This window comes from Pelobates fuscus, chromosome 5, assembly GCF_036172605.1.
Source record: "Pelobates fuscus isolate aPelFus1 chromosome 5, aPelFus1.pri, whole genome shotgun sequence".
Classification (NCBI taxonomy): Eukaryota; Metazoa; Chordata; class Amphibia; order Anura; family Pelobatidae; genus Pelobates; species Pelobates fuscus.
The window spans coordinates 14,242,501-14,257,024 of NC_086321.1; the positions used below are offsets into that span (position 1 = coordinate 14,242,501).

A 14,524-nucleotide genomic window follows, 5' to 3' on the forward strand; every position below is an offset into this window, starting at 1 on the left:
AAGACTATGCAGAACTTGGGAAATACAATGTATTAATGTATCTGACAGGTAGAGAGCTCCACGTCACACCTCCGCCTGCTCATCACGTGACAGGCAGCGCTATCTGAAAACATACAAGTGACAGCCTGTCCACCCCCACAGTACAGTACGGCCACGCCCCTCTAGTGATTTCCAGCGTTCCAATTGGCTAAACCGTCGTTGTCATGGTAAACCCGGAATTCCTCGCCGGCATTGGCCCCGCCCTCTTCTTCCTGCCGTGTGAGCGCCGTGTCAGGACCGTCACGTGACCCGCCGTTAGTTTCCGCTCCCTGAGTGACCCGAACCGGCACCATGTCCACCTCCAGCACCGGCCTGACCCACGCCCAGGACCACAGCGGAACCGAGTCTGCGGAGCAGGCCCAGGAGGCCTTCCCCGGGGGGAACAACACGGCCGCCGGCTTCGGCCTCTTCAGCATCGACCTGAAAAAGTAAATAACGGTCGGGGGAGGGGGGGCTGTGGGGGCCGGGCGGGGCCAGAGAGAGAGAGAGAGAGAGAGAGAGAGAGAGAGAGAGAGAGAGTAATGGGGGCTGTCCGCGGGGGCCGGAGAGAGGGTAATGGGGGCTGTCCGCGGGGGGGGGGGGGGCGGGGCCAGAGAGAGAGAGGGTAATGGGGGCTGTCCGCGGGGGGGGGGGGGGGCGGGGCCAGAGAGAGAGAGGGTAATGGGGGCTGTCCGCGGGGGCCGGAGAGAGGGTAATGGGGGCTGTCCGCGGGGGGGGGGGGGCGGGGCCAGAGAGAGAGAGGGTAATGGGGGCTGTCCGCGGGGGGGGGGGGGCGGGGCCAGAGAGAGAGAGGGTAATGGGGGCTGTCCGCGGGGGGGGGGCGGGGCCAGAGAGAGAGAGTGTAATGGGGGCTGTCCGCGGGGGGGGGGGGGGCGGGGCCAGAGAGAGAGTAATGGGGGCTGTCCGCGAGGGGGGGGGCAGAGAGACAGAGTAATGGGGGCTGTCCGCGAGGGGGGGGGCGGGGCCAGAGAGAGAGAGAGAGGGTAATGGGGGCTGTCCGGGGGGGGGGGGGGCGGGGCCAGAGAGAGAGAGGGTAATGGGGGCTCTCCGCGGGGGGGGGCGGGGCCAGAGAGAGAGAGAGAGAGAGGGTAATGGGGGCTGTCCGCGAGGGGGGGGGCAGAGAGAGAGAGTAATGGGGGCTGTCCGCGAGGGGGGGGGCGGGGCCAGAGAGAGAGAGGGTAATGGGGGCTGTCCGCGGGGGCCGGAGAGAGGGTAATGGGGGCTGTCCGCGGGGGGGGGGCGGGGCCAGAGAGAGAGAGGGTAATGGGGGCTGTCCGCGAGGGGGGGGGCAGAGAGAGAGAGAGTAATGGGGGCTGTCCGCGAGGGGGGGGGCGGGGCCAGAGAGAGAGAGAGAGGGTAATGGGGGCTGTCCGCGGGGGCCGGAGAGAGGGTAATGGGGGCTGTCCGCGGGGGGGGGGGCGGGGCCAGAGAGAGAGAGAGAGAGAGGGTAATGGGGGCTGTCCGCGGGGGGGGCGGGGCCAGAGAGAGAGAGGGTAATGGGGGCTGTCCGCGGGGGCCGGAGAGAGGGTAATGGGGGCTGTCCGCGGGGGGGGGGGCGGGGCCAGAGAGAGAGGGTAATGGGGGCTGTCCGCGGGGGGGGGGGGGGGGCAGAGAGAGAGAGAGGGTAATGGGGGCTGTCCGCGGGGGGGGGGGCGGGGCCAGAGAGAGAGAGGGTAATGGGGGCTGTCCGCGGGGGCCGGAGAGAGGGTAATGGGGGCTGTCCGCGGGGGGGGGGGGGGGCGGGGCCAGAGAGAGAGGGTAATGGGGGCTGTCCGCGGGGGGGGGGGCAGAGAGAGAGAGTAATGGGGGCTGTCCGCGGGGGGGGGGCAGGGCCAGAGAGAGAGAGGGTAATGGGGGCTGTCCGCGGGGGGGGGGGGCAGAGAGAGAGAGTAATGGGGGCTGTCCGCGGGGGGGGGCGGGGCCAGAGAGAGAGAGGGTAATGGGGGCTGACTGCGGGGGGCAGAGAGAGAGGGTAATAGGGGCTGTCCGCGGGGGCAGAGAGAGAGTAATGGGGGCTGTCCGCGGGGGCGGGGGACAGAGAGAGAGGGGGTAATGGGGGCTGTCCGCGGGGGGGCAGAGAGAGAGAGGGTAATAGGGGCTGTCCGCGGGGGCGGGGGGGGCAGAGAGAGAGAGTAATGGGGGCTGTCCGTGGGGGCGGGGGGGGGCAGAGAGAGGGTAATGGGGGCTGTCCGCGGGGGCGGAGGGGGGGCAGAGAGAGAGGGGGTAATGGGGGCTGTCCGCGGGGGGGCGGGCAGAGAGAGAGAGGGTAATATGGGCTGTCCGCGGGGGCGGGGGGGGGCAGAGAGAGAGAGTAATGGGGGCTGTCCGTAGGAGCGGGGGGGCAGAGAGAGGGTAATGGGGGCTGTCCGCGGGGGCCGGAGAGAGGGTAATGGGGGCTGTCCGCGGGGGGGGCGGGGCCAGAGAGAGAGAGGGTAATGGGGGCTGACTGCGGGGGGCGGGGGGGCAGAGAGAGAGGGTAATAGGGGCTGTCCGCGGGGGCAGAGAGAGTGTAATGGGGGCTGTCCACGGGGGCGGGGGGGGGGGCAGAGAGAGAGGGGGTAATGGGGGCTGTCCGCGGGGGGGGGGGGGCAGAGAGAGAGAGGGTAATAGGGGCTGTCCGCGGGGGCGGGGGGGGGCAGAGAGAGAGAGTAATGGGGGCTGTCCGTGGGGGCGGGGGGGGCAGAGAGAGGGTAATAGGGGCTGTCCGCGGGGGCGGGGGGGTCAGAGAGAGAGAGGGTAATGGGGGCTGTCCGCGGGGCGGGGGGGGGAGCAGAGAGAGAGAGAGTAATGGGGGCTGTCCGCGGGGGCGGGGGGGGGCAGAGAGAGAGAGTAATGGGGGCTGTCCACGGGGGCCGGAGCAGGGGCCAGAAAGAGAGAGAGAGAGGGTAATGGGGCAAGGGCCAGGGGGGGTGGGGCAAAGAGAGAGAGAGAGTAATGAGGGCTGTCCGCGGGGGCCGAGGCAGGGGCCAGAGAGAGAGAGGGGGTAATGGGGGAATGGAAGGATATTGTTGTTATTACTATTAATATAACTATATTATTGCTATTAATATAACTTTATTATTACTATTATAACTTTATTATTATTATTATAAATATATTTTTACTATTAATATTACTAGAGTATTACCATTATGGTATTACTATTATTATTACATTATTATTTTCGAACTATATTATTACTATGAATATAACTATATTATTACTAGTATAGCTATATTATTATTATCATTGTTATCTCTCTTATTATTACTATAGTATTACTGTTACTATTACTATAACTATATTATTACTATTAATATAAATATATTATTGCTATTAATATAACTTTATTATTACTATTATAACTTTATTATTATAAATCTATTTTTACTATTAATATTACTAGAGTATTACCATTATGGTATTACTATTATTATTACATTATTATTTTCGAACTATATTATTACTATGAATATAACTATATTATTACTAGTATAGCTATATTATTATTATCATTATGTTATCTCTATTATTATTACTATAGTATTACTGTTACTATTACTATAACTATATTATTACTATTAATATAACTAACTATATTATTACTATTATAACTATAACTATCATTATATTATTATTACTATTATTATTACTACTACTATTATAACTATTACTGTATTAATATTATTATATTCACTATTGCTTATTACTTTATTACTATATCTAATATTATTACTATATTATGACTGGAACTAATAACATTAGTGTTACTGTATTATTAAAACTTTATTATTTTATTATTGCTTATTTATTACTATATTATTATTACTGGAACTAGTAACATTGTTACTATATTATTGGAACTAGTGTCATTATTATTTTATTTGTACTTTACTAATACTGTATTATTAATTTATTATTACTATAGTATCACAGGAACTGGTAACGTTATTTCTTTATTGTTATAGTATTACTGGAACTAGTAACATTCTTACTTGTTTATTACTGGGAAATCCACGGACATTGTTAATTGTGCATCTCTTCATTGCAGTGTTACCTATGGGCTGAAGTCTGTAAGCTCAATTTGCACATAGTGAATGTATTCATTAATGGGTCGCTCTGCACTCACTGATCACATCACCAGGTTGATGGAACAGGATCCCCAAGTGGGAACTGTCTAGCCAAGTCTGGGATTGTTGGGGGACATGCTGCAAGGCAGATATTTACATTTGTGAATCAGTTTTTACAGTTATTACTAATGTGTGAACTGGAAGGCACTAAAAGTCAATTGCAGGTTTTAGGCCAATCTAACCAAATTGGAAAACCTCTCTAAGTCGGCTATGTGTTCAGTTTGGCTCTTTAGATCTAACATTTGAAACTCCTGACAATTCACCCTTTATTGACCAACCATGTCCATAAACCGGAATCACACCATTAGAAACTCTGCAGCACTCAGTTGCCAGAGTGCGTCCCATGTTTGTTTTAGATAACATGTCACACAATTCTGTGGTTTGTGCATGTTGAATATATTATCTTTAACAAACATACTGCTGGAGTCCATGGGGAAATGATCCTCAGCAGCTGGTATTTTAGCTCCCTTGTAAAATCTGTGCTTTGCTTGAATCCTCCTGCAGCAGCTCTGTCCTAATAATGGGACACTTTGTACCTGGTTTAAAATCAGGTCTTGCATTACTGAGGGATGTCAACCTACTGGCTGTACGTTTCATTCTAGAGACACAGGGTTAATGCTGTATGTGACGAACTGAACCTCGTCACGGGTACTTGGAGGGGCCTCTGGACAGCCTTTTTCCTCAGGACTATGGCCCAGGTCTTAGACTTTGGTTCATGAGTGTGAAAAAGCTTTGTTCGTGCCTTTTCCCTTGTCTAAATCGGTATATAGGACTTACCGAACGGATTAAGAGTATTCTGTTAGTATATTGAACCAACTCACGAACCCTTGGACCACCTGTGGGAGACGTGTGCTGTTTGTTTTTGCTGTAGTCTACTCTCGTGTCCAGTGGAGAATGCCCATGGAATATGTAACCGGAAACCACTTGAATGGGGACCTGCATATAAGGCCAGTTGTGGCTGCCATTAAACAGGACACTTTACCCCTTTATGAAGTCTAGGCTCATGTTTGGGGGATTAGAGAGCTATATTTACTCTGGGGATTGCTATAATCGCTATACTCCCTTGGATTACAACACTTGCTCTTGTAGGAGCAGCCTGCTTTGCTCTCTGGACTAGGAAGTCCAGCCTGCTTTGCTCTCTGCACTGGAAGTTGGATCCTGGTCTTGGGTCCAGGTGGGTGGAGAACAGCCAGACCCCAACCAAGCTGCGGCGGTATGTGTGTGTAGCTGAATGAACGTTGTAATACCCTTTTTCATTCCCTGGAACTAATTTCGGCTACTCTACCTGGCAAACACTCGGTAAACTGATACCGCTGCCCATCCAACTTCCCGAACCAGTAGGAGAACGGCGTTTGGGAGACCTAAAGTAGCGAACAGGGGTAACATTTGTATGCTAACAGCCAGGGGGAGTCTGTGTTGGCATTCGTGTGAGAACCCCCGAAAGAAGACCGGTCGAAGGCTAAATTTCACTGGAACTGTTTTGGGGCTTCACCTCGTGGCCGACCGGTCAAAACTTCACTCGCATGGCGTTCCCGAACCACCAAATGGATCGGAGAGATATTGTGATAAAGTGGGCGCTCAGATCCCAGCTATTCGCTGATGTAACTTTTGTAGGGTTCTGAAATATTAAAATGTGTTTTATGTTTGCAAATAATTGAATATTTTCTGTACCTGAGAGATAATTAAATTAACCCCTTAAGGACCAAACTTCTGGAATAAAAGGGAATCATGTCATGTGTCCTTAAAGGGAAACTCCAGTGCCAGAAAAACGATCCGTTTTTCTGGCACTGGAGGGTCCCTCTCCCTCCCACCCACCAATCCCCGGTTACTGAAGGGGTGAAAACCCCTTCAGTCACTTACCAGGGGCAGCGACAGGTCCCACGTCGCTGCTTCCTCCTCCCCCGCCGCTCCTCCTTCTGGTTACGTCGGCCGGTGGGCGAGACTGATCTCGCCCGCCGGCCGAGGAGACCTAATGCGCATGCGCGGCAATGCCGCGCATGCGCATTAGCGCACCCCATAGGAAAGCATTGAAAATGAATTTCAATGCTTCCCTATGGGGAATAGAGCGACGCTGGAGGTCCTCACACAGCGTGAGGACGTCCAGCGACGCTCTAGCACAGAAAACCTGTGCTATGAAGCAGGAAGTGTCCTCTAGTGGCTGTCTAATAGACAGCCACTAGGGGAGGACTTAACCCTGCAAGGTAAATATTGCAGTTTTAAAAAAACTGCAATAATTACACTTGCAGGGTTAAGGGTAGTGGGAGTTGGCACCCAGACCACTCCAATGAGCTGAAGTGGTCTGGGTGCCTGGAGTGTCCCTTTAAGGGGTTAAAGAGTTGTTCTTACTCAATTATCTCTCAGGAGTCTGTGAACGGTTTACTTGTTCCTTGTCCTCTCTCAGGTCCATCGGGGAAATGCCCTTGGAATATGATTTAAGAAACCCCTTGGATGGGGAGTTGTATAAAAGCCAGCTGTGGCTGAATAAAAATCAGTCGAGTGGGGTTTACGGTGGTTATAGTGTCTGGTGCGGTGCTTATGGTACTCAAGGATTACTATGAAGCAGCGGAGGTACCCGGTTGGGATGCCAGGCAGTCTGTCACACTGTATTTGGGTTTCTTTATTTTTACCTGCACTGTGAATCATAGAAAGGCACATTTGGATATTTCTTTGTGTGATGCTTCCTCAGATACAGTGCAGTGCTGCAGGTGTGCCTGGCCTGCCTTTTGGTCTCATAGTCTGCCATATATCTCCCACAGGCAGTTTATAGAAAGGAAAACGTCTGGCTCGGGTTAACCCTCTGGAATTCTAGGCAGTTCTAATACTCCCAGTGGAAGTGCTGTGCTGAAACTCTTGCCCTGCAGAGTTGAGTTTTTGGAGTATGTAGTTCAGCAACGTTAAAGGAAGTGATGAATGAAATGATTGGGAAGGTAAAGGTAAACACCTTACTTAGTAGCTTAGTTCATGTTTTCTCCTGCACATTCTCAAAGGAACACGTTGTTGTACAGGGTATATTACTGAAAGCATGAGCAGAGGTTGGCTTTGCCGTTCCAGCTGAATGAATTGGGTGAAGTAAAACAAAAGATGCAACAGGCTTCTTGTACCCTTACCTGTGGGTGCTGGATGGGCTCCTTTAACACTGGGCCTCACGACTTCAACTAGACAATATGACCACACTTTCTAACGTGACTGCCGTAGAGGGCACCATTTGCATAAAGACAGAGTTTCTTTAATTATCTATCACATTTGAACACATATCTGGTGTTTTGTTTTGACACCATCCGTGCTGCAAAAACTATGAAAGCTTAAACGTGTTTATATTGACAATATTTAAAGACCTATTTTGTTTATATTTAGAATGGTGACATGGTTACATCCTGGGACCCACAATTTGGAAGGGAAACTCTATATTGTGAATGGGATGATCCAGTAGATGGGATTTTATTCTATAAACAAAGAGCCTTGGTTAAAGGAACACTCCAAAAACCAAGAGCTGAGGTGCTTCAGGCATTAATTGCATGTCATTGCAGGCTTGCGTTCTTAGTGTATCACCTGTCTGCTGGGTTTCCTGCCTCACTTACTTTGAATTTTAGTGTAAAGCGGAAGTGAGTGCTTCTCTGAGAACCATTGTTGATGGACATGGCGATTGCTGTATATGTGCTGTGTGTCCCAATGCTTCTCAGTGAGAAGTATCTGGCCACGCACATAAGAACAGCACTATACTAAACCATTAAAATTCAGTAATGGGAGGGTGAAGCTAGACAACTAAACATATGGCAGAACGCTCTACTTAAAGGAACCATATAGTCACCAGAATCACTACCGCTTAGGGTAGTGGCTCTAGTATCTATAGCCTGTCTCTGCAGGCTATTCAATGTAAACACTGCCTTTTCAGTGAAATGTCAGTGTTTACATTGCTGTCTAGTAACACCTCTAGTGGCAGTCACTCAGGCAGCCAGGCGTGCTGCATGGAGATGCTGAACGTTCCCAATAGAGGTGTTGTGTTTTTTTTTTGTTTGTTTGTTTTTTGGAGTGTTTCTTCATTTGAAACAGAATAGCAATTTAGGTCTGAATAGTAAGTAGTAAAATTTAATTTGTAAACTTCTCCTCAATGTTACTTTTGGCTATATTTAGCAGCTTGTCCCCAATGTGCTGTTAATTAGAATATATAACACAGAGTCCACACTGACTGCCTGCATGAAATCTAGAAATATAACTGAATTGGTAAAATGTCTTTGTGTGGAATGACATGAAGGCTGCTGTTGGAACTTTAATCTTTTTAAGCCTTTCCTTCTTTTTTTATGTCACTCTGCTGAGGATCCCATGATACTCTGGGCGGTGCGATGGAATGTCCCATAATGCCTCTGCTAAATGAATTTATCTTGACAAAGAAAAGACAGACTGGTTATCATTTATTGAATATGGAAAAGATGAACAACAGACTTTTTTGTTTTAGGGAAATCATGTGAAATGTGAAACCTGGCTCCTGGGTGCAATAATCTGTGTTTGTTCAGTGCTATTATCATTTCACGTGCATGCATGGGTCAGCATTCTTCTGAATACATAGATGATGAACTTACAGTTGGGGAAGTCCTTGGTGCACCCTGGGTAAATAAGAATAAACAATGTGCACCTTCCAGACCCACCAAGGGTGATTTTAGCAGTTACACAATGATGATTTCTCATTAAACTGGAGGATTCTCACAAGCAGACTAGTAAAATAAATGTACATCGCTCTGCTTTTTATTGTGCTTGGTTTAGTGAACGATCCCAAGGTATTGGAACAGAGGCAGTATGGACATATAGTAAGAATGTCCTGTATGGAACACTCTCAATCTTAGTAACTCCCTTATTAAATTCAAAAGGAAACATTGAGGGCAAAATAGTCAGGTTCTGAAGCTGAAGAATATTTACAGATCGGCTGTTTGTGACTATATTTTTCTATTCCGATTTAATACACAAAAAGTTGGAGTTTGGTGATTAACCCTTGTATGTCACTTCGGATAGCTGTTCCATCCTTTCCACCTGCACCTGTCTGTCTACATTTTGAAACTATGCAGCGGCTATTACTTATATGCAGTAATATTGCTAAATTGTGACATTGCAGGAAAATGATTCAGAGTTCACTAACAGACGCTCTGTCAAACTCAGGGACCCTCTTAACTAGGCTGGACCTGACTCATGGCCTCCCCTTTGTCATGTGAGGCAGAGTGAGGGTTATAGGTCTTTGTATAGTCTGCAGACAGACTGTTGTGTTCCTGCTAAGGGATCTGCCATGCGTTTTAGCGTCCTATGTTACTCTGCTAATTCTAGGGATTTGTACAGGAATGCTGTGAATGGGTAACATGCTGTAGATCTGATCGGTGATGTTGGGGACCTCTAGTGGTTCAACAGTAAAATTGTTTAGTGTAATACATGCATACGTTATTAATGTGTGGGTATATTTCCAAATACTTTCAATATTTGCTATGGTCTGTGTTGTATTTTATTCTTTGCCTTTCTCTCATGTTATGGTTAATAATGATAATTGTGTGAGCAAGTGTATATACTCCAAATAATAGCTTAAAAGACCTGTTGAATGTCCGTATTCCCCAGTGATAACCACTCCCTTACATTTAAACTGACATAGTGCATATGCTTCAGCGAAGTGTTCTGAAATGGTTAATGTTGTTGCTTGTGTAGAAATATTGTTTGCAGGGCTTGCTGATGCCAGTGTGAACTTCCTTCCTTTTTGTTGTTGTAGCTGTGTGAATGTGGACACAGAGGTCTTGCCTGCTCAATTCATTCTCCTGGTCAGTACTATAATTCTAGCTTTGTAGTATAAATAGATCATGTATTTGTTTATTTTTTGCCCCTTCTATCTTGCTGCTGTGTTGTTGTTTTTTTTTTAAACTTTGTTGCACTAGTTGTTTTTGTGCTTTTTCATCCCATGGGTTTACTCCTTGTTGGTTATTACTTTATATAGTGTGTCTGTATCATTATACTGCTTTTATCAATACATTATATAACTCAATCTGTTCCATAGGTACAGCCTCCTCTCCTTTCCTTAGTTATATTGCCTATTGTTGTCATGGTTACCATTCGTTTCAATCTTTATTTGCCGCTAGTGTTGCCGTTACCTGATTATCCTGTGCAGTTATTTTCTAAATAAACAGAGTTCTATGTAAGACTTATTCCTTTTTCCATCTCCTATGATCTACTTGCATGTCATGCAATGCACTGTGCAGTTTTGTAATTTCCTCCTGAGCCTAACTTTTACTGCGCTTAAACTTAAAACAAAACAAAACTAAGCTTTCCTTATCATGTCATTAGTGCAATTTTAAGCAGACGTTCCCTGCACCTAAAATACACCTTACGGCATAATGCAAAAAAAAATCTGCTACACTGTTTTACATGATCTAGTGTGTGTCTGTGTGTGTGTGTTTTGTTTTTAGAAAACTGATTTTGGCTTGCTTCCATCCTGTTAATAGAATGCACATTAGAAAGTGACAGGGGAACCAGTTTGATATCTTCGTTATTAAGTATTTTGGATCAACCGATATACTTTTTCCAGTGTCGACACGGATTATCAGTCTCTTTTCGGGTCCATTGCGAATATCTGGTGCTGATATTTTGTACATATAACGTTTTTGAAAAATAACATAATTTCTACACAAATCTGGCATTAACTGAACATGCTGACCGCAATCACACCCTTATCACTCCCAGGCAGCCAGTATGTGCTGGGATCTCTGAGATCCCAACATGTACATTGCTGTTACTGATAGGAGTGTGATTGCTGATGGTAGCTACATTCCTATCACTCTCAGCCAGTTCAGTACATTACAGTACATATTATATAGCTCCTTATTAAACCTATACATCGTATTATATAGCTGCTTACTAAACCTATACATCATATTATATAGCTCCTTATTAAACCTATACATCATATTATATAGCTCCTTATTAAACCTATACATCATATTATATAGCTGCTTACTAAACCTATACATCCAATTATATAGCTCCTTATTAAACCTATACATTGTATTGTTATATAGCTCCTTACTAAACCTATACATCTTATTATATAACTCCTTACTAAACCTATACATCATATTATATAGCTGCTTACTAAACCTATACATCGTATTATATAGCTCCTTACTAAACCTATACATCGTATTATATAGCTCCTTATTAAACCTATATAGGGAGTGCAGAATTATTAGGCAAATGAGTATTTTGACCACATCATCCTCTTTATGCATGTTGTCTTACTCCAAGCTGTATAGGCTCGAAAGCCTACTACCAATTAAGCATATTAGGTGATGGGCATCTCTGTAATGAGAAGGGGTGTGGTCTAATGACATCAACACCCTATATCAGGTGTGCATAATTATTAGGCAACTTCCTTTCCTTTGGCAAAATGGGTCAAAAGAAGGACTTGACAGGCTCAGAAAAGTCAAAAATAGTGAGATATCTTGCAGAGGGATGCAGCACTCTTAAAATTGCAAAGCTTCTGAAGCGTGATCATCGAACAATCAAGCGTTTCATTCAAAATAGTCAACAGGGTCGCAAGAAGCGTGTGGAGAAACCAAGGCGCAAAATAACTGCCCATGAACTGAGAAAAGTCAAGCGTGCAGCTGCCAAGATGCCACTTGCCACCAGTTTGGCCATATTTCAGAGCTGCAACATCACTGGAGTGCCCAAAAGCACAAGGTGTGCAATACTCAGAGACATGGCCAAGGTAAGAAAGGCTGAAAGACGACCACCACTGAACAAGACACACAAGCTGAAACGTCAAGACTGGGCCAAGAAATATCTCAAGACTGATTTTTCTAAGGTTTTATGGACTGATGAAATGAGAGTGAGTCTTGATGGACCAGATGGATGGATTGGTAAAGGGCAGAGAGCTCCAGTCCGACTCAGACGCCAGCAAGGTGGAGGTGGAGTACTGGTTTGGGCTGGTATCATCAAAGATGAGCTTGTGGGGCCTTTTCGGGTTGAGGATGGAGTCAAGCTCAACTCCCAGTCCTACTGCCAGTTTCTGGAAGACACCTTCTTCAAGCAGTGGTACAGGAAGAAGTCTGCATCCTTCAAGAAAAACATGATTTTCATGCAGGACAATGCTCCATCACACGCGTCCAAGTACTCCACAGCGTGGCTGGCAAGAAAGGGTATAAAAGAAGAAAATCTAATGACATGGCCTCCTTGTTCACCTGATCTGAACCCCATTGAGAACCTGTGGTCCATCATCAAATGTGAGATTTACAAGGAGGGAAAACAGTACACCTCTCTGGGTGTCTGGGAGGCTGTGGTTGCTTCTGCACGCAATGTTGATGGTGAACAGATCAAAACACTGACAGAATCCATGGATGGCAGGCTTTTGAGTGTCCTTGCAAAGAAAGGTGGCTATATTGGTCACTGATTTGTTTTTGTTTTGTTTTTGAATGTCAGAAATGTATATTTGTGAATGTTGAGATGTTATATTGGTTTCACTGGTAAAAATAAATAATTGAAATGGGTATATATTTGTTTTTTGTTAAGTTGCCTAATAATTATGCACAGTAATAGTCACCTGCACACACAGATATCCCCCTAAAATAGCTATAACTAAAAACAAACTAAAAACTACTTCCAAAAATATTCAGCTTTGATATTAAGGAGTTTTTTGGGTTCATTGAGAACATGGTTGTTGTTCAATAATAAAATTAATCCTCAAAAATACAACTTGCCTAATAATTCTGCACTCCCTATACATCATATTATATAGCTGCTTACTAAACCTATACATCGTATTATATAGCTCCTTATTAAACCTATACATCGTATTATATAGCTGCTTACTAAACCTATACATCGTATTATATAGCTCCTTATTAAACCTATACATCGTATTATATAGCTCCTTACTAAACCTATACATCTTATTATATAGCTCCTTGCTAAACCTATACATCTTATTATATAGCTCCTTATTAAACCTATACATCTTATTATATAGCTCCTTATTAAACCTATACATCGTATTATATAGCTCCTTACTAAACCTATACATCTTATTATATAGCTCCTTGCTAAACCTATACATCATATTATATAGCTGCTTACTAAACCTATACATCGTATTATATAGCTCCTTATTAAACCTATACATCGTATTATATAGCTCCTTACTAAACCTATACATCGTATTATATAGCTCCTTACTAAACCTATACATCGTATTATATAGCTCCTTATTAAACCTATACATCTTATTATATAGCTCCTTATTAAACCTATACATCGTATTATATAGCTCCTTGCTAAACCTATACATCTTATTATATAGCTGCTTACTAAACCTATACATCGTATTATATAGCTCCTTATTAAACCTATACATCGTATTATATAGCTCCTTATTAAACCTATACATCATATTATATAGCTCCTTATTAAACCTATACATCGTATTATATAGCTGCTTACTAAACCTATACATCATATTATATAGCTCCTTATTAAACCTATACATCGTATTATATAGCTCCTTATTAAACCTATACATCGTATTATATAGCTCCTTATTAAACCTATACATCATATTATATAGCTCCTTATTAAACCTATACATCGTATTATATAGCTCCTTACTAAACCTATACATCTTATTATATAGCTCCTTACTAAACCTATACATCTTATTATATAGCTCCTTACTAAACCTATACATCGTATTATATAGCTCCTTACTAAACCTATACATTGTATTATATAGCTCCTTATTAAACCTATACATTGTATTATATAGCTCCTTATTAAACCTATACATCATATTATATAGCTCCTTACTAAACCTATACATCTTATTATATAGCTCCTTATTAAACCTATACATCATATTATATAGCTCCTTACTAAACCTATACATCATATTATATAGCTCCTTACTAAACCTATACATCGTATTATATAGCTGCTTGCTAAACCTATACATCATATTATATAGCTCCTTACTAAACCTATACATTGTATTATATAGCTCCTTACTAAACCTATACATCTTATTATATAGCTCCTTATTAAACCTATACATCATATTATATAGCTCCTTACTAAACCTATACATCATATTATATAGCTCCTTATTAAACCTATACATCGTATTATATAGCTCCTTACTAAACCTATACATCTTATTATATAGCTCCTTATTAAACCTATACATCTTATTATATAGCTCCTTACTAAACCTATACAACGTATTATTTAGCTGCTTATTAAACCTATACATTGTATTATTATATAGCTCCTTACTAAACCTATACATCGTATTATATAGCTCCTTACTAAACCTATAAATCATATTATATATCTGCTTACTAAACCTATACATCATATTATATAGC

The 14,524-nt window shown here is 44.2% G+C and overlaps 1 protein-coding gene across 2 annotated transcripts in view; it reads left to right on the forward strand.

Moving 5' to 3' along the window:
* The first annotated feature begins 230 nt into the window (after window positions 1-230).
* Window positions 231-14,524, forward strand: part of AP3B1 (adaptor related protein complex 3 subunit beta 1) — a 206,838-nt gene continuing 192,544 nt past the window's right edge. The window contains exon 1 of one of the 2 annotated variants that reach the window (XM_063453597.1): window positions 231-467. In XM_063453597.1, coding sequence (XP_063309667.1) covers window positions 331-467 — 137 coding nt within the window. In that variant the 5' untranslated portion in view covers window positions 231-330. Of the gene's footprint in view, window positions 468-9,918; window positions 9,938-14,524 lie in introns of those variants that run through there. The other variant, XM_063453598.1, reaches the window with a different exon arrangement.